Here is a 25501-nt window from a genome sequence, read left to right as displayed (position 1 = left end):
TAACATTCCCCCACGCTGCCCAGGGACATTCACAATGGCTCTTTATCCACACGCGGTATCTCAGACGGCACTGGCCTGATTTTGACGAAACTCGGGTGAATGATGCGTCTTGTCATAGAGATCCGCCGTTTACAAAATGACACTGATTGGACCAAGGCGGGAGCTATAGTAATTAACAGTATCTCAATTGGCCCAAGGGTGCTGCATCATGTTTACTGTTTTTTTAAAACATTTCACTAGGGAGAGGCTATAAGGAAACTGCTTACCAACTTCTAAAACTGACCCTTAGCTTAACTGTAACCTTAACCTAATTTTAACCAATTCTGGAATGAAATATTGGATTGCAGGTCAGGAGTGTCCATATAGCCTTTTCTGTATCACTAAGTTACACTTCCATCAACATTCATAAACAGGTGAGGGGTTAAAACGTATACTTCATTTTTATTTCAAAATCATATAAAAGCAGCTTATTTCAATTTTCACATTTTAAAATTTGCTAAAATATACATTTTCAGCTACATACAGGTCATGGGGAAAAAAATACAAAGGCGGGCTAGTTGCAGGTATGCTACAGGAGCAGCAGGTATTTGTGTACACAGCACTGTGTATATCCTAGGATACAACTTAAACTGTGTACGACAGAGAAAGAGGTGAAAAAAGAGAACACAGAATTTCATCACAGGTTCCACGTAGAGATACCTCATTCACAAAAGAAGCAGTGCATTTGATTGTAACAATAGGAAAATTGTCAAACTTTAAATCAGAACTTTTGTGCTTTCAAATCAACATATAAAAGTCAGTAGATGCGTGTAGACTGTTTAAAAAATAAAAAAGTAACTTTTGCAAAAGTTGTAATTTGTGAAGACTGGGTGTGTGTATAGACACGCATTTGTTTTTTTTCCATTATGAAACTCCTTAGTCATCAATGCCTGACTATTACAACAACACCACCGTACAGAACAGTAAGTCCTCAATTCAAACACATTTATCTTCCTTGTTGATTTGCTGCTCATTTTGTTCATACAGCTCTTCTATGTTACGAGTCAGATCAGACACACAGCCAGCTGCATCCAGACTCCTCAACAACACTGAAACACAGCGGATTAATCCCAAATAGTAGTCTATTCCCTATTTAGTGCACTACATTTGACCAGGGCAAATAGGGGCTCTGGTCAAAAGTAGTGCACTTTATAGGGTGCCATTTGGGATGAACACAGCCGCTCTTCTGCTATCAATAAAATGAGAATATTTTTTTTCACAGAATTCATGGAGATGTGTAAACATAACATTTATACACAACCTTCTGTATAATAACAATTGGGGTATACATGTATTATACCCCGATATAGATTGACAATGTGTCAAACTCAATTCAGACTAATTTACCAATCTGACAAAACATTTTGTTCAGATTTTAGAACACAAATCCGAGAATACAGCAAGTTTCTTTTAACACAGTTTGTAACTGCCTATTCAGACCTCAACCTAACCAATATTACTCCTACAGTATATAGACTCTTATGAGTGCTCATATACTGTATTCACTAGAACTCAGCACAGCTATGAGACTTCATTCATTGTACAACTCCCTATAAAGAAGAGATGAGCATATACATAGATGTTATTACTCCTAATGACATGTCTGTTGTTATAACTCTTAATGACATCTTATGTCAGTGTTATATAGGTAATGTCACCTAAAAGACCCCGTACAATACTGAGATGACTCAAATACACAGAAATTGGCTAGGAGCCACCGTAGAGTATAGAACACAGCTATGAAGCTTCATTTAGCTACGTAGTGTATTGTACACTGAAGTCCCGCTGGAAGACCTCATATAGTGATGACACCTATGAGACTTCATACAGCATACATAAGAATTGTATGAGACTTGCCAAGGATTGCTAGACTGACTGATTGTACAGTGATAATCTATGAGACTTCATACAGCATACACAGGCCTAACACATGTCATAATGTACAGGAGCCAGCTAAGACACCTTATAAAGTATACATAGGATCCAGCTCCGAGACCTCAGTATACATGCATTGAGTGTACAAAACATTAAGAACAACTGCTCTTTCCATGACATAGACTAACCAGGTTAATCCAGGTGAAAGCTATGATCCCTTATTGATGTCCCTTGTTAAATCCACTTCAATCAGTGTAGATGAAGGGGAGGAGAAAGGTTGCAACTCAATATTAGGAAGGTGTCCTTAATGTTTTGTACACTCTGTGTAGACTCCAATGAGACTTTATAAGGTATACTTCCTGTAAGAGCTCATAGAGAATACTTAGGACTGGTCAAAATAAGTTGTTTTCAAACCGTTTCAACGATTGTCATATATAAGAACTGCAGATTTGTAAATGAAAAGTCCCACTTCCGTCTAGCAAGAGTCCTGACTTTCTGATCCATGATCAATCATCAGAAGCGACACTATATTAGGCATGAACCATAACCCTTCCTTGAGTTCATGTTTCAGTTAATAGTATGACAGCTTTCTAGCCTGGTCCCAGAACTGTTTGTGCTTTTGCCAACTCCATTGCTGTCATTGTCAAGTCATGTTTGTCATGAACGTTCTATAAGGAGTTTTCAGGAGTGCCTAAGCAGACTGGCCCCCAGGCTATAAGCATTCTGCCTTGGGAGTAAACTTATGAAACTGCACTCGGTGTGCCACTTTCTGTACTTAGTTATAAAGTGTGCATCCCAAATGTCACCCTTTTCCCTATATAGTGTTGGTATAAAGAATAGGATGCCATTTGAAGCACAAACAAACATGGACACTAAATAAATACAACAGGTTAAAAAAATAGCACTATGTTTTGTTAAACAGCTTACTTGGGGCTAGAATTTAGTTTTAACACTTTGCGTCTACATTTGTACACATACTTCTCTCTCAGACAAAAGAGGACTACATTATTAAACAGCATCCTACAGCAGCTAGGTTTCACGTCGTATAACCCTATGGCTTGTGATTCTACACTGGAGGAAATGACATCATGCGATTTCCAGTATTTGTCCTCATCTATGTTGTAAGGAGTTGCCAGTCAGTTGGCTGTTGAATGGAAAAGTAATGGAAGCAAAGTCAAGAACAGAACATATCAGGGCCTTGACTTGAGAATAGTAAAATAGTTTGTCCTGGAGTGGTTGTCAGTCTTGATAGGTGAACATTTACAAACACCAAAACAAACGTTGGTCGGAGATGGCAGAGTCAGGTAAAGTACTGTAGCTCAGGTCACATGTATAGTAGCTCAGGTCACATGTATAGTAGCTCAGGTCACATGTATAGTAGCTCAGGTCACATGTATAGTAGCTCAGGTCACATGTATAGTAGCTCAGGTGTAGTGACTGGTTGTAAGGGGCAGTTTATCCTCCTCTTCCTTCTCTTTAATGACAAGACACCATATCCAACGTTGGCCGTGGGCACTAGATTATTGATGAACGGTGGTCATTCAACATGTAGAATTGTCTTTAAATAAACAGAAAATGAGAGCCAACGTGGTCAGAGACTATAGGATTGCCAACTGCTGTTTTTAACCCTTCATCGGCGCGGCCTATTTTGTCCGTTAGGTCTAAACTGAGATTGACTGTACCCACTACCCAGGTCAGGTGTAGCCTACATTCCAATATCCACCAGGGGACAATGTTAGGGGAGGCTAAGCACAGAGGTTTGGGTTCAGGTTAGAGTTTGTGTGGATCATCTAGCCATGGTCACACAGTGCTGAGAAAATAGGAAGGTGTCATTTGAGATGTGCCCCTTGTTTGTGCACTCAGTGCTGAGGGTCCATGGTTGTTGTTGTTAATTATTCTGTCTGTCCGTTTGTCTCGTCTGAGTGCTGCTGTGTGCTGGTTAATGTGGTCTTAAGGACTACAAAGGCCCTCTGAACTGGTTCCCAGAGAGATGCTGGCGGATGGAAGGCTTGGAGCCTGCAGCATCACCTAGTTTACGCCACACCACCTGAGAACACAACAGGGTACAGGGAAGTGAGAGAGGGGACACAAACCCCTGTAACACAACATTGTCATACAACGGCTATATACTATCTACAGTATATCCAGTCCCTTCAGATGAGGGTCTCTAGAAGTGAAATGGAGTACTAATTAGCCTTTAAAAAACTGTTACACAAAGCTTGTTATTGTATCACATTTGATTATATCTGAATGTATGCATTCTGAGGGTATGACCTGTGGGTTGGGTCAAAGGGAGGTCATAGAGAGATGGGAACCATAGATATGACTGGAATCCAGCCAACCAATAGGTCTCAACAAAAATGTGTTCCACATAATCTGAGCAGAAAATGCAATTATAGGGGGACACAACAGCTGTGCAAAACATAACTCCCAACTCTGTGATGAGAGAGAGGTCGACCCACAGGACCATGTAACATACACCTCATTAGTGACCAGGATGTCTTTATGGTAGATGGGATACTTGACTGTAAATGGCTGCATTGTGCCTCCATGTTCTCTGTCTCTCATGTACAGAGCTCTGTATGGAACAACCAACAGGCATGGCTACTGAAAGCCTGGAAGGGCCCCGGGGTTGTCCCTGCGAGGACACTGGTCCCAAAGTACCCTGCACTCCTCGCCAGGCCTGTCACAGAGTGTATATTATCTTTATAGTGCACTACTTTTGATGGGCCCTGGTCAAAAGAAGTGCACTATGAAAGGGAGTAGGATGCCATTTGGGATGCATCCTACATGTTTGGTGGTGGATATGCTGTTGAGATGAGAGAAGGCAGGGCCTGTAGCTTCTACCTCATAGTTCTATCCTTTATCCTAGGCCTGGGAGGTTTACAGGGGGAATGTATCTGGGAGGATTACAGGGGGAATGTATCTGGGAGGATTACAGGGGGAATGTATCTGGGAGGATTACGGGGGAATGTATCTGGGAGGATTACAGGGGGAATGTATCTGGGAGGATTACAGGGGGAATGTATCTGGGAGGATTACGGGGGAATGTATCTGGGAGGATTACAGGGGGAATGTATCTGGGAGGATTACAGGGGGAATGTATCTGGGAGGATTACAGGGGGAATGTATCTGGGAGGATTACAGGGGGAATGTATCTGGGAGGATTACAGGGGGAATGTATCTGGGAGGATTACAGGGGGAATGTATCTGGGAGGATTACAGGGGGAATGTATCTGGGAGGATTACAGGGGGAATGTATCCGGGAGGATTACAGGGGGAATGTATCTGGGAGGATTACAGGGGGAATGTATCTGGGAGGATTACAGGGGGAATGTATCTGGGAGGATTACAGGGGGAATGTATCTGGGAGGATTACAGGGGGAATGTATCTGGGAGGATTACAGGGGGAATGTATCTGGGAGGATTACAGGGGAATGTATCTGGGAGGATTACAGGGGGAATGTATCTGGGAGGATTACAGGGGAATGTATCTGGGAGGATTACAGGGGGAATGTATCCGGGAGGATTACAGGGGGAATGTATCTGGGAGGATTACAGGGGGAATGTATCTGGGAGGATTACAGGGGGAATGTATCTGGGAGGATTACAGGGGGAATGTATCCGGGAGGATTACAGGGGGAATGGAGCTCGAAGGCTTAAAAGGCCACAATAAGAGCTTCCATTGTTTCTCCCAGTGAAGTTATTTTAATTGCGCTGACAAGTGTGTCGTAAACACTACGGCTCCTTTATGGGAACCTCCAATTATAGCACGGGGAAGTGAAGGGGTGAGAGGGGAGGAGGGGTAATTGTGCAGTAATTGAAACATTGCTCTCCATCAAAGCGATGGCAGGCTTGTGATTCTGACAGGCAAACAAACAGAAAGGGGGAGGGGGAGACAGACAGACAGAGAGAGAGACGCAACTCATGTATCTTAATCAAGCTCTCATTATTAGCTTGTTGGGATAGGAGAGGGAGAGAGGAGAAAGTTTCTTACGTTACACATCTCCCTGACGATGGCCTTCTCCTTCTCACTGAGGTCCTCGTTGTAGTCTTCAGGGATCTTCTTCTCCAGGTTCTCATGGACCTCCAGTACCTTCATGGCATGGACCACAGCCTCTGGCTTCTGGCCCACTGGGAGGTAGTCTGCTGGGGGGGACGGCTCACCACTGGGGGACCTACCACAGCCCTGGAGAGAGAGGAGAGATGGTCAGTGTGGTCACACACACATGAATATACTGTATTCTCTCTCTCTCACTCACACACACACAAATGCACACACCCACCAATCATGTTTGTAACATCATGCTAATCCCCCCTCTCCCCTCTCTCTCTGGGGTACTATAGTTCACCACCCCACGCACCGAAATGAGATGAAATGCTTTAATCCTAGGTCCTGCCCTGGTCCTCCCCTGGTGGGGTTACATCTCCCCTGATCCTAGCCTGGTCCTCCCCTGGTGGGGTTACATCTCCCCTGATCCTAGCCTGGTCCTCCCCTGGTGGGGTTACATCTCCCCTGATCCTAGCCTGGTCCTCCCCTGGTGGGGTTACATCTCCCCTGATCCTAGCCTGGTCCTCCCCTGGTGGGGTTACATCTCCCCTGATCCTAGCCTGGTCCTCCCCTGGTGGGGTTACATCTCCCCTGATCCTAGCCTGGTCCTCCCCTGGTGGGGTTACATCTCCCCTGATCCTAGCCTGGTCCTCCCCTGGTGGGGTTACATCTCCCCTGATCCTAGCCTGGTCCTCCCCTGGTGGGGTTACATCTCCCCTGATCCTAGCCTGGTCCTCCCCTGGTGGGGTTACATCTCCCCTGATCCTAGCCTGGTCCTATACTGGTGGGTTTACATCTCCCCTGTGTCTTTCCATCTCTTGGTCACAGCTGATGCACAAAGAGGTCTTTGAGGGAGCGGAGCGGTAGTCCTGACTATCCTAGCTCTATCCTATACCTCCCCAATACAGCTCAGTCCCAGCACTCACTGTCCAAGCCCTTAGTTATCCCTATCCCAATACAGCTCAGACCCAGCTCAGACCCAGGGATGGAGGAGAGGATCAGACTGCTGGAGGAGAGGGTGAGGGGGATGGAGGAGAGGATCAGACTGCTGGAGGAGAGGGTGAGGGGGATGGAGGAGAGGATCAGACTGCTGGAGGAGAGGGTGAGGGGGATGGAGGAGAGGATCAGACTGCTGGAGGAGAGGGTGAGGGGGATGGAGGAGAGGATCAGACTGCTGGAGGAGAGGGTGAGGGGGATGGAGGAGAGGATCAGACTGCTGGAGGAGAGGGTGAGGGGGATGGAGGGCGAGGATCAGACTGCTGGAGGAGAGGGTGAGGGGGATGGAGGAGAGGGTGAGGGGGATGGAGGAGAGGATCAGACTGCTGGAGGAGAGGGTGAGGGGGATGGAGGAGAGGATCAGACTGCTGGAGGAGAGGGTGAGGGGGATGGAGGAGAGGATCAGACTGCTGGAGGAGAGGGTGAGGGGGATGGAGGAGAGGATCAGACTGCTGGAGGAGAGGGTGAGGGGGATGGAGGAGAGAATCAGACTGCTGGAGGAGAGGGTGAGGGGGATGGAGGAGAGGATCAGACTGCTGGAGGAGAGGGTGAGGGGGATGGAGGAGAGGATCAGACTGCTGGAGGAGAGGGTGAGGGGGATGGAGGAGAGGATCAGACTGCTGGAGGAGAGGGTGAGGGGGATGGAGGAGAGGATCAGACTGCTGGAGGAGAGGGTGAGGGGGATGGAGGGAGAGGATCAGACTGCTGGAGGAGAGGGTGAGGGGGATGGAGGGAGAGGATCAGACTGCTGGAGGAGAGGGTGAGGGGGATGGCGTGTGACAGAGAACAACCCTCTAGAGAGGTGGCCACCCCCGCAGAGAAGCCAACAGAACAGCCCACCTCAGCTCCCGAAAAAAGTATTGACACCACAGCAGAACAGTCCTCAGACCCTGACCACGTCTACATCACAACAGAACAGTCCTCAGACCCTGACCACGTCTACACCACAGCAGAACAGTCCTCAGACCCTGACCACATCTACATCACAACAGAACAGTCCTCAGACCCTGACCACGTCTACACCACAGAACAGTCCACCCCAGACCCTGACCATGTCTACATCACAGCAGAACAGTCCTCAGACCCTGACCATGTCTACATCACAGCAGAACAGTCCTCAGACCCTGACCACATCTACATCACAGCAGAACAGTCCTCAGACCCTGACCACGTCTACACCACAGCAGAACAGTCCTCACGACCCTGACCACGTCTACATCACAGCAGAACAGTCCTCAGACCCTGACCACGTCTACATCACAGCAGAACAGTCCTCAGACCCTGACCACGTCTACACCACAGCAGAACAGTCCTCAGACCCTGACCACGTCTACATCACAGCAGAACAGTCCCCAGACCCTGACCACGTCTACACCACAGCAGAACAGTCCTCAGACCCTGACCACGTCTACATCACAGCAGAACAGTCCCCAGACCCTGACCACGTCTACATCACAGCAGAACAGTCCTCAGACCCTGACCACGTCTACATCACAGCAGAACAGTCCTCAGACCCTGACCACGTCTACATCACAGCAGAACAGTCCTCAGACCCTGACCACGTCTACATCACAGCAGAACAGTCCTCAGACCCTGACCACGTCTACATCACAGCAGAACAGTCCCCAGACCCTGACCATGTCTACATCACAGCAGAACAGTCCTCAGACCCTGACCACGTCTACATCACAGCAGAACAGTCCTCAGACCCTGACCACATCACAGCAGAACAGTCCTCAGACCCTGACCACGTCTACATCACAGCAGAACAGTCCTCAGACCCTGACCATGTCTACATCACAGCAGAACAGTACTCAGACCCTGACCACGTCTACATCACAGCAGAACAGTCCTCAGACCCTGACCACGTCTACACCACAGCAGAACAGTCCTCAGACCCTGACCATGTCTACATCACAGCAGAACAGTCCCCACCAGACCCTGACCATGTCTACACCACAGCAGAACAGTCCCCACCAGACCCTGACCACGTCTACACCACAGCAGAACAGTCCTCAGACCCTGACCACGTCTACACCACAGCAGAACAGTCCTCAGACCCTGACCACATCACAGCAGAACAGTCCTCAGACCCTGACCACATCACAGCAGAACAGTCCCCAGACCCTGACCACATCACAGCAGAACAGTCCCCAGACCCTGACCACATCACAGCAGAACAGTCCTCAGACCCTGACCACATCACAGCAGAACAGTCCTCAGACCCTGACCACATCTACACCACAGCAGAACAGTCCTCAGACCCTGACCACATCACAGCAGAACAGTCCTCAGACCCTGACCACGTCTACATCACAGCAGAACAGTCCTCAGACCCTGACCACATCACAGCAGAACAGTCCCCAGACCCTGACCACATCTACATCACAACAGAACAGTCCTCAGACCCTGACCACGTCTACATCACAGCAGAACAGTCCTCAGACCCTCACCATGTCTACACCACAGCAGAACAGTCCTCAGACCCTGACCATGTCTACATCACAGCAGAACAGTCCCCACCAGACCCTGACCATGTCTACATCACAGCAGAACAGTCCACCCCAGACCCTGACCATGTCTACATCACAGCAGAACAGTCCTCAGACCCTGACCATGTCTACATCACAGCAGAACAGTCCTCAGACCCTGACCACATCTACATCACAGCAGAACAGTCCTCAGACCCTGACCACGTCTACATCACAGCAGAACAGTCCTCAGACCCTGACCATGTCTACATCACAGCAGAACAGTCCTCAGACCCTGACCATGTCTACATCACAGCAGAACAGTCCTCAGACCCTGACCATGTCTACACCACAGCAGAACAGTCCTCAGACCCTGACCATGTCTACATCACAGCAGAACAGTCCCCAGACCCTGACCACATCACAGCAGAACAGTCCTCAGACCCTGACCACGTCTACATCACAGCAGAACAGTCCTCAGACCCTGACCACATCTACATCACAACAGAACAGTCCTCAGACCCTGACCACGTCTACACCACAGCAGAACAGTCCTCAGACCCTGACCACATCTACATCACAGCAGAACAGTCCTCAGACCCTGACCACGTCTACACCACAGCAGAACAGTCCTCAGACCCTGACCACGTCTACACCACAGCAGAACAGTCCTCAGACCCTGACCACATCTACATCACAGCAGAACAGTCCTCAGACCCTGACCACGTCTACATCACAGCAGAACAGTCCTCAGACCCTGACCACGTCTACATCACAGCAGAACAGTCCCCAGACCCTGACCATGTCTACATCACAGCAGAACAGTCCTCAGACCCTGACCACGTCTACATCACAGCAGAACAGTCCTCAGACCCTGACCACATCACAGCAGAACAGTCCTCAGACCCTGACCACGTCTACATCACAGCAGAACAGTCCTCAGACCCTGACCACGTCTACATCACAGCAGAACAGTCCTCAGACCCTGACCACGTCTACATCACAGCAGAACAGTCCTCAGACCCTGACCACGTCTACACCACAGCAGAACAGTCCTCAGACCCTGACCATGTCTACATCACAGCAGAACAGTCCCCACCAGACCCTGACCATGTCTACACCACAGCAGAACAGTCCCCACCAGACCCTGACCACGTCTACACCACAGCAGAACAGTCCTCAGACCCTGACCACATCACAGCAGAACAGTCCTCAGACCCTGACCACGTCTACATCACAGCAGAACAGTCCTCAGACCCTGACCACATCACAGCAGAACAGTCCCCAGACCCTGACCACATCACAGCAGAACAGTCCCCAGACCCTGACCACATCACAGCAGAACAGTCCTCAGACCCTGACCACATCACAGCAGAACAGTCCTCAGACCCTGACCACATCTACACCACAGCAGAACAGTCCTCAGACCCTGACCATGTCTACATCACAGCAGAACAGTCCTCAGACCCTGACCACGTCTACATCACAGCAGAACAGTCCTCAGACCCTGACCACATCACAGCAGAACAGTCCCCAGACCCTGACCACATCTACATCACAACAGAACAGTCCTCAGACCCTGACCATGTCTACATCACAGCAGAACAGTCCCCACCAGACCCTGACCATGTCTACATCACAGCAGAACAGTCCACCCCAGACCCTGACCATGTCTACATCACAGCAGAACAGTCCTCAGACCCTGACCATGTCTACATCACAGCAGAACAGTCCTCAGACCCTGACCACATCTACATCACAGCAGAACAGTCCTCAGACCCTGACCACATCTACATCACAGCAGAACAGTCCTCAGACCCTGACCACATCTACATCACAGCAGAACAGTCCTCAGACCCTGACCATGTCTACATCACAGCAGAACAGTCCTCACAGACCCTGACCACGTCTACACCACAGCAGAACAGTCCTCAGACCCTGACCACGTCTACATCACAGCAGAACAGTCCTCAGACCCTGACCATGTCTACATCACAGCAGAACAGTCCTCAGACCCTGACCATGTCTACATCACAGCAGAACAGTCCTCAGACCCTGACCACGTCTACATCACAGCAGAACAGTCCTCAGACCCTGACCACATCTACATCACAGCAGAACAGTCCTCAGACCCTGACCACATCTACATCACAGCAGAACAGTCCTCAGACCCTGACCATGTCTACACCACAGCAGAACAGTCCACACCAGACCCTGACCACGTCTACACCACAGCAGAACAGTCCTCAGACCCTGACCATGTCTACATCACAGCAGAACAGTCCTCAGACCCTGACCACGTCTACATCACAGCAGAACAGTCCTCAGACCCTGACCACGTCTACACCACAGCAGAACAGTCCTCAGACCCTGACCATGTCTACATCACAGCAGAACAGTCCCCAGACCCTACATCACAGCAGAACAGTCCTCAGACCCTGACCACATCGACATCATAGCGGGACAGACAAATCAAGAACTGTCATAGCCATCTTACAAGAATCTTGGTATAGAGGAGACGGACCCACTGGTTGCCCTCTAGGTTACATAGAGCTAGTAGTCTCATCCACCAAACTACCAGGTGTGAAACAGGGAAGGGACTGAGGGGGTATGTTGGGGGGAAATCAATCAATTCCAGAACCGGACAAGAACCTGACACCCTCAGCACAGAGGGACAAACACCTGCCTGGAGGTGACAGCATTCCCTCCCTCATATGCCCCCTAGGCACAACTATGACAACATAACCAACAAAAACAGGTCACAACTCCTGCAGCTCTGTTGCACACTGGGTATGTACATAGTCAATGTTAGGGGACTCTAATGGTAGGTACACCTACAGCTCATCTCTTGGCAGTAGTACTGTAGACTACTTTATCGCTGGCCTCAACCCAGAGTCTCTCAGAGTGTTCACAGTCAGCCCACTGACACTCCCATCAGACCACAGCAAAATCACAGTCTACTTGAACAGAGCAATACTCAATCATGAGGCATCAAAGCCAAAGGAACTGAGTAATATTATGAAATGCTATAGATGGAAGGAATGTAGTGTGGAAACCTACCAAAAAACAATTAGGCAACAACAAATTCAATCCCTTTTTGACAACTTCCTGGACAAAATGTTCCACTGTAATAGTGAAGGTGTAAATTTGGCAGTAGAAAATGTTAACAATATATTTGACCTTTCACCTTCCCTATCTAATCTAAAAAATGTAAACAGAAAACCCGAAGAAAATGAACAACAATGACAAATGGTTTGATGAAGAATGTAACAACCTAAGAAAGAAATTGAGAAAACTGTCCAACCAAAAACATAGAGACCCAGAACGCCTTCACTATGGTGAATCACTAAAACAATCCAGAAATACACTACGGAAAAAGAAGGAACAGCATGACAGAAATCAGCTCAATGTAATTGAAGAATCTGTAGACTCTAACCACTTCTGGGAAAATTGTAAAAGACTAAACAAACAACAACACAATAATTATCTATCCAAAATGGAGATGTATGGGTAAAGCACTTCTCCAATCTTTTTGGCTCTTTAACAAAGAACCATCAGCAAAAACATATACATGATCAAATTCAAATCTTAGAATCAACTATTAAAGACTACCAGAACCCACTAGATTCTGGTAGTCTACAGGACAAAATAAAACTACAAGGCAAAATAAAAACCCTCCAAACCAAAAAGGCCTGTGGTGTTGATGGTATCCTCAATGAAATGATAAAATATACAGACAACAAATTCCAATTGGCTATACTAAAACTCTTTAACATCATCCTTAGCTCTGGCATCTTCCCCAATATTTGGAACCAAGGACTTATCACCCCAATCTACAAAAGTGGAGACAAATTTGACACCAATAACTACCGTGGGATATGTGCGTCAACAGCAATCTTGGGAAAATCGTCTGCATTATCATTAACAGCAGACTCGTACATTTCCTCAGTGAAAACAATGCACTCAGCATATGTCAAATTGGCTTTTTACCAAATTACCGTATGACAGACCACATATTCACCTTGCACACCCTTATTGACAAACAAACAAACCAAAACAAAGGCAACATCTTCTAACGATTGTTGATTTAAAAAATATATTTTGACTCAATTTGGCATGAGGGTCTGCTATACATATTGACTGAAAGTAGAGTTGGGGGAAAAACATACAACATTATAAAATCCATGTACACAAACAACAAGTGTGTGGATAAAATGTGTGTAAAAATCCATGTACACAAACAAGTGTGTGGATAAAACTTTTCTTTCCACAAGGCCGTGGGGTGACACAGGGATGCAGCTTAAGCCCCACCCTCTTCAACATATATATCAACAAATTGGTGAGGGCACCAGAACAGTCTGCAGCATCCGGCCTCACCCTACTAGAATCTGAAGTTAAATGTCTACTGTTTGCTGATGATCTGGTGCTTTTGTCCCCAACCAAGGAGGGCCTACAGCAGCACCTAGATCTTCTGCACAGATTCTGTCAGACCTGGGCCCTGACAGTAAATCTCAGTAAAACAAAAATAATGGTGTTCCAAAAAAGGTCCAGTTGCCAGGACCACAAATACAAATTCCATCTAGTTTCCACATAGTTGCCCTAGAGCACACAAAAACTATACACCTCGGCCTAAACATCAGCACCACAGGTAACTTCCACAAAGCTTTGAACGATCTGAGACAAGTAAAGAAGGGCCTTCTATGCCATCAAAAGGAAAATAAAATTTGACAATGCCAATTAGGATCTGAAAAAAAATACTTGAATCAGTTATATTGCCTTTATGGTTGTGAGGTCTGAACCAAAAATTCACAAAATGGGACAAACACCAAATGGAGACTCTGCATGCAGAATTCGGCAAAAACAATCCTCTGCATGCAGAGCAGAATTAGGCTAATTATCAAAATCCAGAAAAGAGCCGTTAAATTCTACAACCACCTAAAAGGAAGCGATTCCCAAACCTTCCATAACAAAGCCATCACCTACAGAGAGATGAACTTGGAGAAGAGTCCCCTAAGCAAGCTGGTCCTGGGGCTATGTTCACAAATACAAACAGACCCCACAGAGCCCAAGGACAGCAATACAATTAGATCCAACCAAATCATGAGAAAATAAAAAGATAATTACTTGACACATTAGAAAGAATTAACAAAAAAACTGAGCAAACTAGAATGCTATTTGGCCCTGAACAGAAAGTACACGTGGAGAGAGTACACGTGGAGAGAGTACACCAGAGAGTACACCAGAGAGTACACCTGAGAGTACACCAGAGAGTACACCTGAGAGTACACCAGAGAGTACACATGGAGTGAGTACACCTGAGAGTACACCTGGCTCTCAAGAGAAGACAGGCTACGTGCACACTGCCCACAAAATGAGGTGGAAACTGAGTTGCACTTACTAACCTCTTGCCAAATGTATGACCATATTAGAGACACATTTCACTCAGATTTATTTTCCCTTTTGTACTTTAACTATTTGCACATCATTACAACATTGTATATAGACATAATATGGCATTTGAAATGTCTTTATTATTTTGGAGTGTAATGTTTACTGTTCATTTTTTGTTTATTTCACTTTTGTTTATTATTTTACTTGATTTGGCAATTTAAACATATGTTTCCCATGCCAATACACCCCCTTAAATTGAATTGAGAGAGAGATATGATGCATTATTCAAAGCGTCACCTCCTGTGTTTGAAGTTGAAGTTCAAAGCCATGCTAATCAGGACAAGAGTCTAAAGTCGGTCTATATTTCATTCCAGAACAGACACACACTCACACACACTTTTTGCACACGCCACACTCTTATTTTTTTTACCAGAGTGGTTACCATGATGACTCCAAAGGTTTTTTAGCAGGACCAATCAGAGTTCTGATTAGCTAAACAAGAGTGCTCTCTTCTCTGCTCTCTCTCCTCTTTCTGCTCTCTCTGCTCTCTCTCCTCTCCTCCCTCTGTCTCTGCTCTCTGTCTATGCTCTCTGTCTCCTCTCCTCTCTCTGCTCTCTCCTCGCCTCTTTCCTCTCCTCTCTCTGCTCTCTCTTCTCGCCTCTCCCCTCTTTGTCTCTGCTCTCTCTCTCCTCTCCTTCAGTCTCTTCCTTCCATCCTCACTTCTCTCCTCTCCTTCACAGCCTCCTCTGCTCTATCCCTTCTCTTCCTCCCCCCTCTTCTCCTCTCCCTCTTGTCCTCTCTCTCCCCCTCTCTGCATTACTGCTGGAGGAAGGAGTGTGAGGAGGGGATGGAGAGGAAAGGATGATGGAGGAAGAGGATAAGAAGGAAGAAGAGGGATTAAGAATGAGGACAATGACGTCCCCAAGGTGAGAGCTGAAGAGGGGGATGAAAGAGAAGGAGAGAGCAGAGGGCGTCTTTGCCCTTCTGTAAGGAGGGATGCTAATTTAATTAGTGGTCTTTAAGGGACGACCTCTGGTTAAACATGGAAGCAACAGAGAGACAGGTGAAATCTCTTGGCTATAAAGGAGAGAGACAGAGAGAGACATAGAGAGAGGAATAAAGAGAGATAGAGGGGGAAGACAGTTTATTTATTTTCTCTTTTGTACTTTAACTATTTGCACATCGTTACAACACCCTATATAGACAATATGACATTTGAAATGTCTTAATTTGTTTGGAACTTTTGTGAGTGTAATGTTTACTGTTCATGTTTTATTGTTTATTTCACTTTGAGAGAGAAAGACCATTTAATTGACTTGAGAGAGAAAGAGAGTCTTCAGCTTCAGTCTCCAGCTCTAAGGCTTGGCTAGAGAATCTGTCACACACTGATCTGTTTTCCCTGTCCTTGTGCTCACCGCCTCCAGGTGTTGCCCATCTTCCCCACTTATCCTCTGGGTATCGAAAAAACTTAAGCGCTATGGCTTTTCAACCTCAGCTCTGAATCCACGATATGGCAATCTAATAGAACTCAAAGGGTTTTCTTTAATGGAAGCGTCTCTAATGTCAAACATGTAAAGTGTGGTCTACCGCAGGGCAGCTCTCTAGGCCCTCTACTCTTTTCTATTTTTACCAATGACCTACCACTGGCATTAAACAAAGCATGTATGCTGATGATTCAACCATATACGCATCAGCAACCACAGCTAATGAAGTCACTGAAAGCCTTAACAAAGAGTTGCAGTCTGTTTTGGAATGGGTGACCAGTAATAAACTGGCCCTGAACATCTCTAAAACTAAGAGCATTGTATTTGGTACAAATCATTCCTTAAGTGCTAGACCTCAGCTGAATCTGGTAATGAATTGTGTGGCTGTTGAACAAGTTGAGGAGACTAAATTAATTGGCGTTACCTTACATTGTAAACTGTCATGGTCAAAACATATAGATTCAGTGGTTGCAAAGATGGGGAGAGGTCTAGCCATAATAAAGAGATGCTCTGCTTTTTTGACACCACAGTTTTGTCTAATCTTGATTATTGTCCAGTCATGTGGTCCAGTGCTGCAAGGAAAGACCTAGTTAAGCTGCAGCTGGCCCAGAACATGGCGGCACATTTTGCTCTTAATTGTAATCAGAGGGCTAATATTAATACTATGCATGCCAGTTTCTATTGGCTAAGTGTTGAGGAGAGACTGAATGCATCACTTCTTTTTATAAGAAACATTGTGTTGAAAATCCCAAATTATCACAGGCCGGCTCATAGCCTGTGGCAAAAATGAGAGGACATCAACAACCGGTATAGGCCAATTCAAAAAGTTCTTTATTATAAAACAAAACTATTAACTCTAAACAAAGGAAAAGGAATGAGGTGTGGAAATGTCATAATATAGGGTGTATGTAGGGTGCATGGATGCGTGAATATGTGTGTGTAAACATGACTGAGTGGAAACTAAATACATCAACAAAGGAACAAACAAAACAGGATCATACCTGGAGGAGCAGGGAGAGAGCAAGCGAAGCAAGGAGACAGAGAGGTTAGTGGAGCAGTTTGTTAAATACCCTGAGCCCAGGTGGCTCCAATCACACCAGCTCCAATCACTAACAACCCTCCTGTGCCTGCAGGAGGAACCGCCCCTGCACTGCAGAGGAGGAGCCGTGACAGTCAACTTACACACAGCTCTGACACGCACACTTATCCCACCAGACATGCCACCAGGGGTCTTTTCATAGTCCCCAAATCCAGAACAAATTCAAGAAAACGTACAGTATTATATAGAGCCCTTATTGCATGGAACTTCCTTCCATCTCATATTGCTCAAATAAACAGCAAACCTGGTTTAAAAAAACAGATAAAACAACATCTCGCGGCACAATGCCTCTCCCCTATTTGACCTAGATAGTTTGTGTCTAGGCATTGATATGTAGGCTTTGTGTGCCTTTTTGAAAATGTATCTTGTTCTGTCCGTGAGCTGTTCTTGTTTATTGATGTTCTGTATTATGTCATTCTGTATTATGTTTCATATTTTGTGTTGACCTCAGGAAGAGTAGCTGCTGCTTTTGCAACAGCTAATGGGGATCCTAATAAAATACCAAATACCAAATGCCTGTGTTTTCTGTCTGTCTGTGCGTCGTCTTGTTTGTCAAGCTTACCAGCATTCGTCCTGTCACCTCCAGTCTTTTCCCAGCCTCTCTTTTTCTTGTCCTCCTGGTTTTTGACCCTTGCCTGTCCTGACCCTGTACCCGTCCGCCTGACTACTCTGCCCATCTCTGACCCTGCTTGCCATCCTGTACCTTTGCTCCACCTCTGGATTACTGAACTCTGTCTGTTCCTGAGCCTGCCTGCCGTCCTGTACCTTTGCTCCTACTTTGGATTATTGACCCCTGCCTGCCTTGACCTGTCGTTTCAATGCCCCTGTGGTTACAAAAAACATTGTTACTTCACACATTCTGCACTTGGGTCTTACCTTGATTCCTGATAGAATCAAAGCTAGATAAACAGAATGAGGGGTGGAAGTTAGGGTTAACATGATGTATTGCTGTTGTAAGGTCTACTTTATTACTCTGGGTTATTGGGTAAAGTCTGAGCAGTGTTTACATTAACTTCATTAGGGTAGGGGGCACTATTTTCACCGCCGGATGAAAAGCGTGCCCAAAGTAAACTGCCTGCTACTCAGGCCCAGTAGCTAGGATATGCATATAATGGTAGATTTGGATAGAAAACACTAAAGTTTCCAAAATTGGTAAAATAATGTCTGTGAGTATAACAGAACTGATATGGCAGGGGAAACCCTGAGAAAAATCCATCCAGGAAGTGGGATTTTTTTATTTTTGTAGTTTTCTATTGAATGACATTAGAGTATCCATTGACTTAGGACTCAAATTGCACTTCCTATGGCTTCCACTAGATGTCAACAGTCTTTAGAAATTGTTTCAGGCTTGTATTCTGAAAAATGAGGGAGTAAGACCACTTTGAATGAGTGGACCATTCAGTGTCCCCGAGGGTTTTCATGCGCGCGACCAAGAGCACGCCTTTCTTGTTTTCCTTTTATATTGACAAAGTTTTTGTCTGGTTGAAATGTTATTGATTATGATGACTAAAAACAACCTGAGGATTGATTATAAACATCGTTTGACATGTTTCTACGAACTTTACTGATACTTTTCGGATTTTTCGTCTGTCTGTTGTGACTGCCTTTGAGCCTGTGGATTACTGAACAAAACGCGCGAACAAAACATTTTTTAGATATAAAGAGGGACTTTATCAAACAAAACAAACATTTATTGAGTAAATGGGAGTCTTGTGAGTGCAACCATACGAAGATCATCAAAGGTAAGTGATTAATTTTATCACTATTTCTGACTTGTGTAACTCCTCTACTTGGCTGGTAACTGTTTGTAATGATTTGTCTGCTGGGCGCTGTTCTCAGATAATCGCATGGTATGCTTTCGCCGTAAAGCCTTTTTGAAATCTGACACCGTGGTTGGATTAACAAGAAGTTAATATTTAAACCGATGTATAACACTTGTATGTTTTATGAATTTTTATAATGAGTATTTCTTTTTTTGAATTTGGCGCTCTGCAATTTCACTGGATGTTGGCCAGGTGGGACGCTACCGTCCCACACCCCCTAGAGAGGTTAAAGACCTGAGGTTATTGTCTCTTAACTCTCAGGGTGGAATGTGGAAGAGGCAGAGCAGAGGCAGGGCTGGAGTAAAGGTGCATATTACTGGAGACTGACATTCAATATTGCAAGATGGCGCCGACAGAGATGGTCGCCTCGCTTCAAGTCCTTAGGAAACAATGCAGTAATTTGTATTTTTTTGTTACATAGTTAGGCCAGAAAATCTTAAGTGTTATTACATACAGCCGGGAAGAACTATTGGATATAAGAACAACGTCAACTTACCAACATTACGACCAGGAATACGACTTTCCCGAAGCGAATCCTTTGTTCGGAACCCCACCCTGGACATTGGATCTAATCCCAGAGGCCGACCCAAAACAACGTTGTTGCCGCAGGAGAGGCAGACGGAGGGCCTCCTGGTCAGACTTAGAAGGTGAGCACCCCATCCACCGCTTCCGAGCATATTACTCGCCAATGTCCAGTCTCTAGACAACAAGGTGGACGAAATTAGGGCACGAGTTGCCTTCCAGAGAGACATCAGAGATTGTAACATTCTCTGTTTCATGGAAACATGGCTCACTCGGGATATGTTGTCAGAGTTGGTACAGCCACTGAGTTTTTTCATGAGTCTCGCCGACAGAAACAAATATCTCTCTGGTAAGAAGAATGGCGGGGGTGTATGCCTCATGATTAACGACTCATGGTGTAATCATAACAACATACAGGAACTCGAGTCCTTTTGTTCACCTGACCTAGAATTCCTTACAATCAAATGCCGACTGCATGATCTACCAAAAATAATTATTTTCGATTATAGTTTACCCCCCCAAACAGATACCTCGATGGCCCTGAAAGAACTTCACTGGACTCTATGTAAACTGGAAACCACATATCCTGAGGCTGCATTTATTGTAGCTGGGGATTTAAAAAAAAAAAGCTCATTTGAGAACAAGGCTACCTAAATTCTACCAGCACATTGATTGTGCTGGACCACTGCCACTCTAACTTCCGCAATGAATACAAGGCCCTCCCCCGCCCACCCTTCGGCAAATCTGACCATGAACCCATCTTGTTGCTCCCCTCATATAGGCAGAAACTAAATCAGGAAGTGCCAGAGCCTAGGTCTATCCAACGCAGGTCTGACCAATCGGATTCCACACGTCAAGATTGCGTCGATCACGTGGACTGGGATATGTTCCGGGTAGCCTCAGACAATAACATTGACGTATACCCTGACTCGGTGAGTGAGTTTATTAGGAAGTGCATTGGAGATGTTGTACCCACTGTGACTATTAAAACCTTCCCTAACCAGAAACCGTGGATTGATGGCAGCATTTGCGCAAAACTGAAAGTGTGAACCACCGCATTTAATCATGGCAAGGCGACTGGAAACATGACCGAATACAAACAGTGTAGTTATTCCCTCTGCAAGGCAATCAAATAAGCAAAGCGTCAGTACAGAGACAAAGTAGAGTCGTAATTCAACGGCTCAAACACGAGACATATGTGGCAGGGTCTACAGACAATCACGGATTACAAAAAGAAAACCAGCCCTGTCACGGACATCGACATCTTGCTCCCAGACAAATTAAACAACTTCTTTGCGTGCTTTGAGGACAATACAGTGCCACCGACACGGCACGCTACCAAAGACTGTGGGCTCTCCTTCTCCGTGGCTGACGTGAGTAAAACATTTAAACATGTTAACCCTCGCAAGGCTGCCGGCCCAGACAGCCTCCCTGGCTGCGTACAGCGCCTCTTCAACCTCAAGAGGCTGAAGAAATTTGGCTTGTCACCTAAAACCCTCACAAACTTTTACAGATGCACAATTGAGAGCATCCTGTCGGGCTGTATCACCGCCTGGTACGGCAACTGCACTGCCCTCAACCGCAATGCTCTCCAGAGGGTAGTGCTGTCTGCACAACGCATCACCGGGGGCAAACTACATTTACATTTACATTTTAGTCATTTAGCAGACGCTCTTATCCAGAGCGACTTACAGTAGTGAATGCATACATTTCATACATTTTTTTTTTCTTTCTGCCCTCCAGGACACCTACAGCACCCGATGTCACAGGAAGGCCAAAAAGATCATCAAGGACAACAACCACCCGAGCCACTGCCTGTTCACCCCGCTATCATCCAGAAGGCGAGGTCAGTACAAGTGCATTAAAGCTGGGACTGAGAGACTGAAAAACAGCTATCTCAAGGCCATCACACTGTTAAACAGCCATCACTAACACAGAGAGGCTGCTGCCAACTACTGACTCAAATCTCTAGCCACATTTTATAAATGTATCACTAGTCACTTTAAACAATGCCACTTTATATAATGTTTACATATCCTACATTACTCATCTCATACAGTTGAAGTCGGAAGTTTACATACACTTAGGTTGGAGACATTAAAACTCGTTTTTCAACCACTCCACAAATAACTTGTTAACAAAATATAGTTTTGGCAAGTCGGTTAGGACATCTACTTTGTGCATGACACAAGTCATTTTTCCAACAATTGTTTACAGACATTATTTCACTTATAATTCACTATATCACAATTCCAGTGGGTCAGAAGTTTACATACACTAAGTTGACTGTGCCTTTAAACAGCTTGGAAAATTCAAGAAAATTATGTCATGGCTTTAGAAGCTTCTGGTAGGCTAATTGACAAAATTTGAGTCAATTGGAGGTGTACCTGTGGATGTATTTCAAGGCCTACCTTCAAACTCAGTGCCTCTTTGCTTGACATCATGGGAAAATCAAAAGAACCTCAACATCAAAAGACCTCAGAAAAGAAGTCTGGTTCATCCTTGGGAGCAATTTCCAAACGCCTGAAGGTACCACATTCATCTGTACAAACAATAGTACGCAAGTATAAACACCATTGGACCATGCAGCCGTCATACCGCTCAGGAAGGAGACGGGTTCTGTCTCCTAGAGATGAACGTACTTTGGTGCAAATTAATCCCAGAACAACAGCAGAAGACCTTGTGAAGATGCTGGAGGAAACGGGTACAAAACTATCTATATCCACAGTAAAACGAGTCCTATATCAACATAACCTGAAAGGCCGCTCAGCAAGGAAGAAGCCACTGCTCCAAAACCGTCATAAAAAAGCCAAACTACGGTTTGCAACTGCACATGTGGACAAAGATCGTACATTTTGGACAAATGTCCTCTGGTCTGATGAAACAAAAATAGAACTGTTTGGCCATAATGACCATCGTTGTGTTTGGAGGAAAAAGGGGGAGGCTTGCAAGCCGAAGAACACCATCCTAACCGTGAAGCACGGGGGTGGCAGCATCATGTTGTGGGGGTGCTTTGCTGCAGGAGGGACTGGTGCACTTCACAAAATAGATGGCATCATGAGGGAGGGAATTTATGTGGATATATTGAAGCAACATCTCAAGACGTCAGTCAGAAAGTTAAAGCTTGGTCGCAAATGGGTCTTCCAAATGGACAATGATCCCAAGTATACTTCTAAAGTTGTGGCAAAATGGCTTAAGGACAACAAAGTTAAGGTATTGGAGTGGCCATCACAAAGCCTTGACCTCAATCCTATAGAAAATCTGTGGCCAGAACTGAAAAAGTGTGTAAGAGCAAGGAGGCCTACAAACCTGACTCAGTTACACCAGCTTTGTCAGGAGGAATGCATTTCGCTACTCTCGCATTAACATCTACTAACCATGTGTATGTGACCAATAACATTTAATTTGATTTGATATTGGAAAGTGGGATCGTACACCTTTTAAATGTGGAGGAGCTGGAGAAGGTTTGAAAGTGTTTGAAAGTCCAGTTCAAAGCAAGACTGTGAAGTGATCCTGAGGTCAGCGAGGGAAACTCTTAAAGCACTTCAAATGAGTTAAGGCCGCAATAAGAGGAAGAAAGTACCGATGGAGGGATAGAAATCTGCGGACTGGTTTCAACCCTGTGTGACTCTGTGAGAATCAGGTAATGCCTTCCAAATGTCTGAGCTTTCAGAACTCTCTTTCTCTCTCCCTCTGAATGTGTCCTCCATGTGTGTCTTTTCCCTGTTGGCTTTGATCTTTCCTGACAGATCATGACCCCTGACCTTGACCCTTATCAGCCGGAGTGAGAACATAAAACAACAATGCTGCTTCCACAAAGACCTCTGCTTCGGTGACCACTGCTACGGTGACCGTTACCGCAGCAACCTCTAATTGTTGTTCAATTCAAATATACTGCAAATCGGCTCAAAACAGATAGGGTTTTCTGGTAGCTAGGATTTATCCACAGAGCCAAACAGAGTGGTCAGTGCAGGGAGAGGGAGTGGTTTGGCGCCATACTGTACGTACATTCTGCAGTGTGTCTTGCTGGTACTGTGAGAGCTGAGACTCAGAGTGGTAGAAACCCTTCCTCAGACTCTTCAGATCACCACTTTTAGTCTGCTGAGAGAGAGAGGCAGACTAAGAGGAGTAGACAGTGGACACAGAAGTCCAAGAGGAGAAAATGTGCTGCTGATATCTGTACAAGAGAGAGGAGCTTCAGCACAGAAGTTGAGAGGTTTGATGCTCAAGATTGTCAATAGGCCATTTTAGAACACCTTGTAAGACAGCAGTTGTCAGTTCAGTTCATTTATACCTTATCTATCGTATCGCTGAAAATGGACAGCATGTGTTTTGTATCCTCCTGCCTGGGATACAATAAATGGCATCCCTCTGCATCAGGACACTGTGACTTTGGTTAGCTGCCTTTAAAAATGTCAACAATCTGTGTTTAACAAGGCAATAACAGAGAGAAAACATAAGGGTAGATAGATAGAAAAACACAAACTGCGCCCTTGGATACAACTGTATACCAGGCTTTTAAGATGATTGTCCTCTTTTTACAGAGTGCTGTGTGTGTGTGTGTGTGTGTGTGTGTGTGTGTGTGTGTGTGTGGCTGTGTGTGTGTGTGTGTGTGTGTGTGTGTGTGTGTGTGTGTGTGTGTGTGTGTGTGTGTGTGTGTGTGTGTGTGTGTGTGTGTGTGTGTGTGTGTGTGCGCGCGGGCAGGGCAGGGCAGGGCAGTAGGGTCACTGTGATGACACCCCTGTGAGTTAAAGAACAGCTGTTCTGATTGGTGTTATGGGTTAGGTTCAGTGGGATGACAGTACTATCTCCATAGACGGGTTGGTTGTTCAGCAACAAATCTTCGTAGTGAAGTCTCTTATGACAGCAGTATGTGTATTATGTAATCACAGAGCTGTATGTGTGGAGAAATGTCTACATCAATAGGACACTCATATCTGTGACCCAAATGACACCCTATTCCCTATTTAGAGTCCAACACCTCGGACCAGGTCACTTTCGAAACTCATCACAGCCATTCAGGGAATTACAAAAACAGAGTTTTCATCCCAAAAGTAATTGTTTAAATGGCTAAATAATTTAACAGTGCACCAGGGGTACTTGCTTCTGTGATTCTTAAAATACAGAGCCTGAAATTATAATTTTGTTACATTGTTTGCTGGCTCAGCTGGTTAGCTCTCAGTCATATTGACCACCCAACATTGCTAACTAGTGATGCACCGATATGCCCGATATCCAATATTTTCCTTGCTAAAAAACACGATACTGATAACCGATATTTAAAATGTTAGCGGCCTTTTAAGCATTCTAGTACAGTTAAATAGTTAACACACACACATGGACGCAGCAGACTTAGGCACCGTATCTCAGTGCAAGAGGTGTCACTACAGTCCCTGGTTCGAATCCAGGCTGTATCACATCCGGCCGTGATTGGGAGTCCCATAGGGCGGCGCACAATTGGCCCAGCGTCGTCTGGGACTTCAATGTAATTAAGAATTTGTTCTTAACTGACTTGCCTAGTTAAATAAAGGTTACACACACCACACTGACCAAAAAGTTATTTTGTTGGCATTTACGTATGTCCCCCTTACCAGTAAAACATAATCGAAACCTAATTCTTTATCTTACTTGCTGTGTCGTTGTTCATTTGTTCAGTCGTTTCATTCTCAACCAGGATTTCTATGGAACCCCGTTTGGGTCTTTGCGTGTCAAAAAAAGATACATGTGTCAAATAACACTATTTGATGTGT

General features: G+C 45.5%; 1 protein-coding gene across 2 annotated transcripts in view; it reads right to left on the bottom strand.

The window, feature by feature from the left end:
* Window positions 1-421: 421 nt before the first annotated feature.
* Window positions 422-25501, bottom strand: part of LOC106611252 (coiled-coil domain-containing protein 85C-A-like) — an 84337-nt gene continuing 59257 nt past the window's right edge. Inside the window, exons 3-4 of one of the 2 annotated variants that reach the window (XM_014211269.2) lie at window positions 5912-6103; window positions 422-3961 (exon numbers count right to left, since the gene is read on the bottom strand). In XM_014211269.2, coding sequence (XP_014066744.2) covers window positions 3872-3961; window positions 5912-6103 — 282 coding nt within the window. In that variant the 3' untranslated portion in view covers window positions 422-3871. Of the gene's footprint in view, window positions 3962-5911; window positions 6104-23178; window positions 23853-25501 lie in introns of those variants that run through there. The other variant, XM_045723610.1, reaches the window with a different exon arrangement.

This window comes from Salmo salar, chromosome ssa09, assembly GCF_905237065.1.
Source record: "Salmo salar chromosome ssa09, Ssal_v3.1, whole genome shotgun sequence".
Lineage (NCBI taxonomy): Eukaryota > Metazoa > Chordata > Actinopteri > Salmoniformes > Salmonidae > Salmo > Salmo salar.
This window is presented reverse-complemented; position numbering and strand designations above follow the sequence as displayed.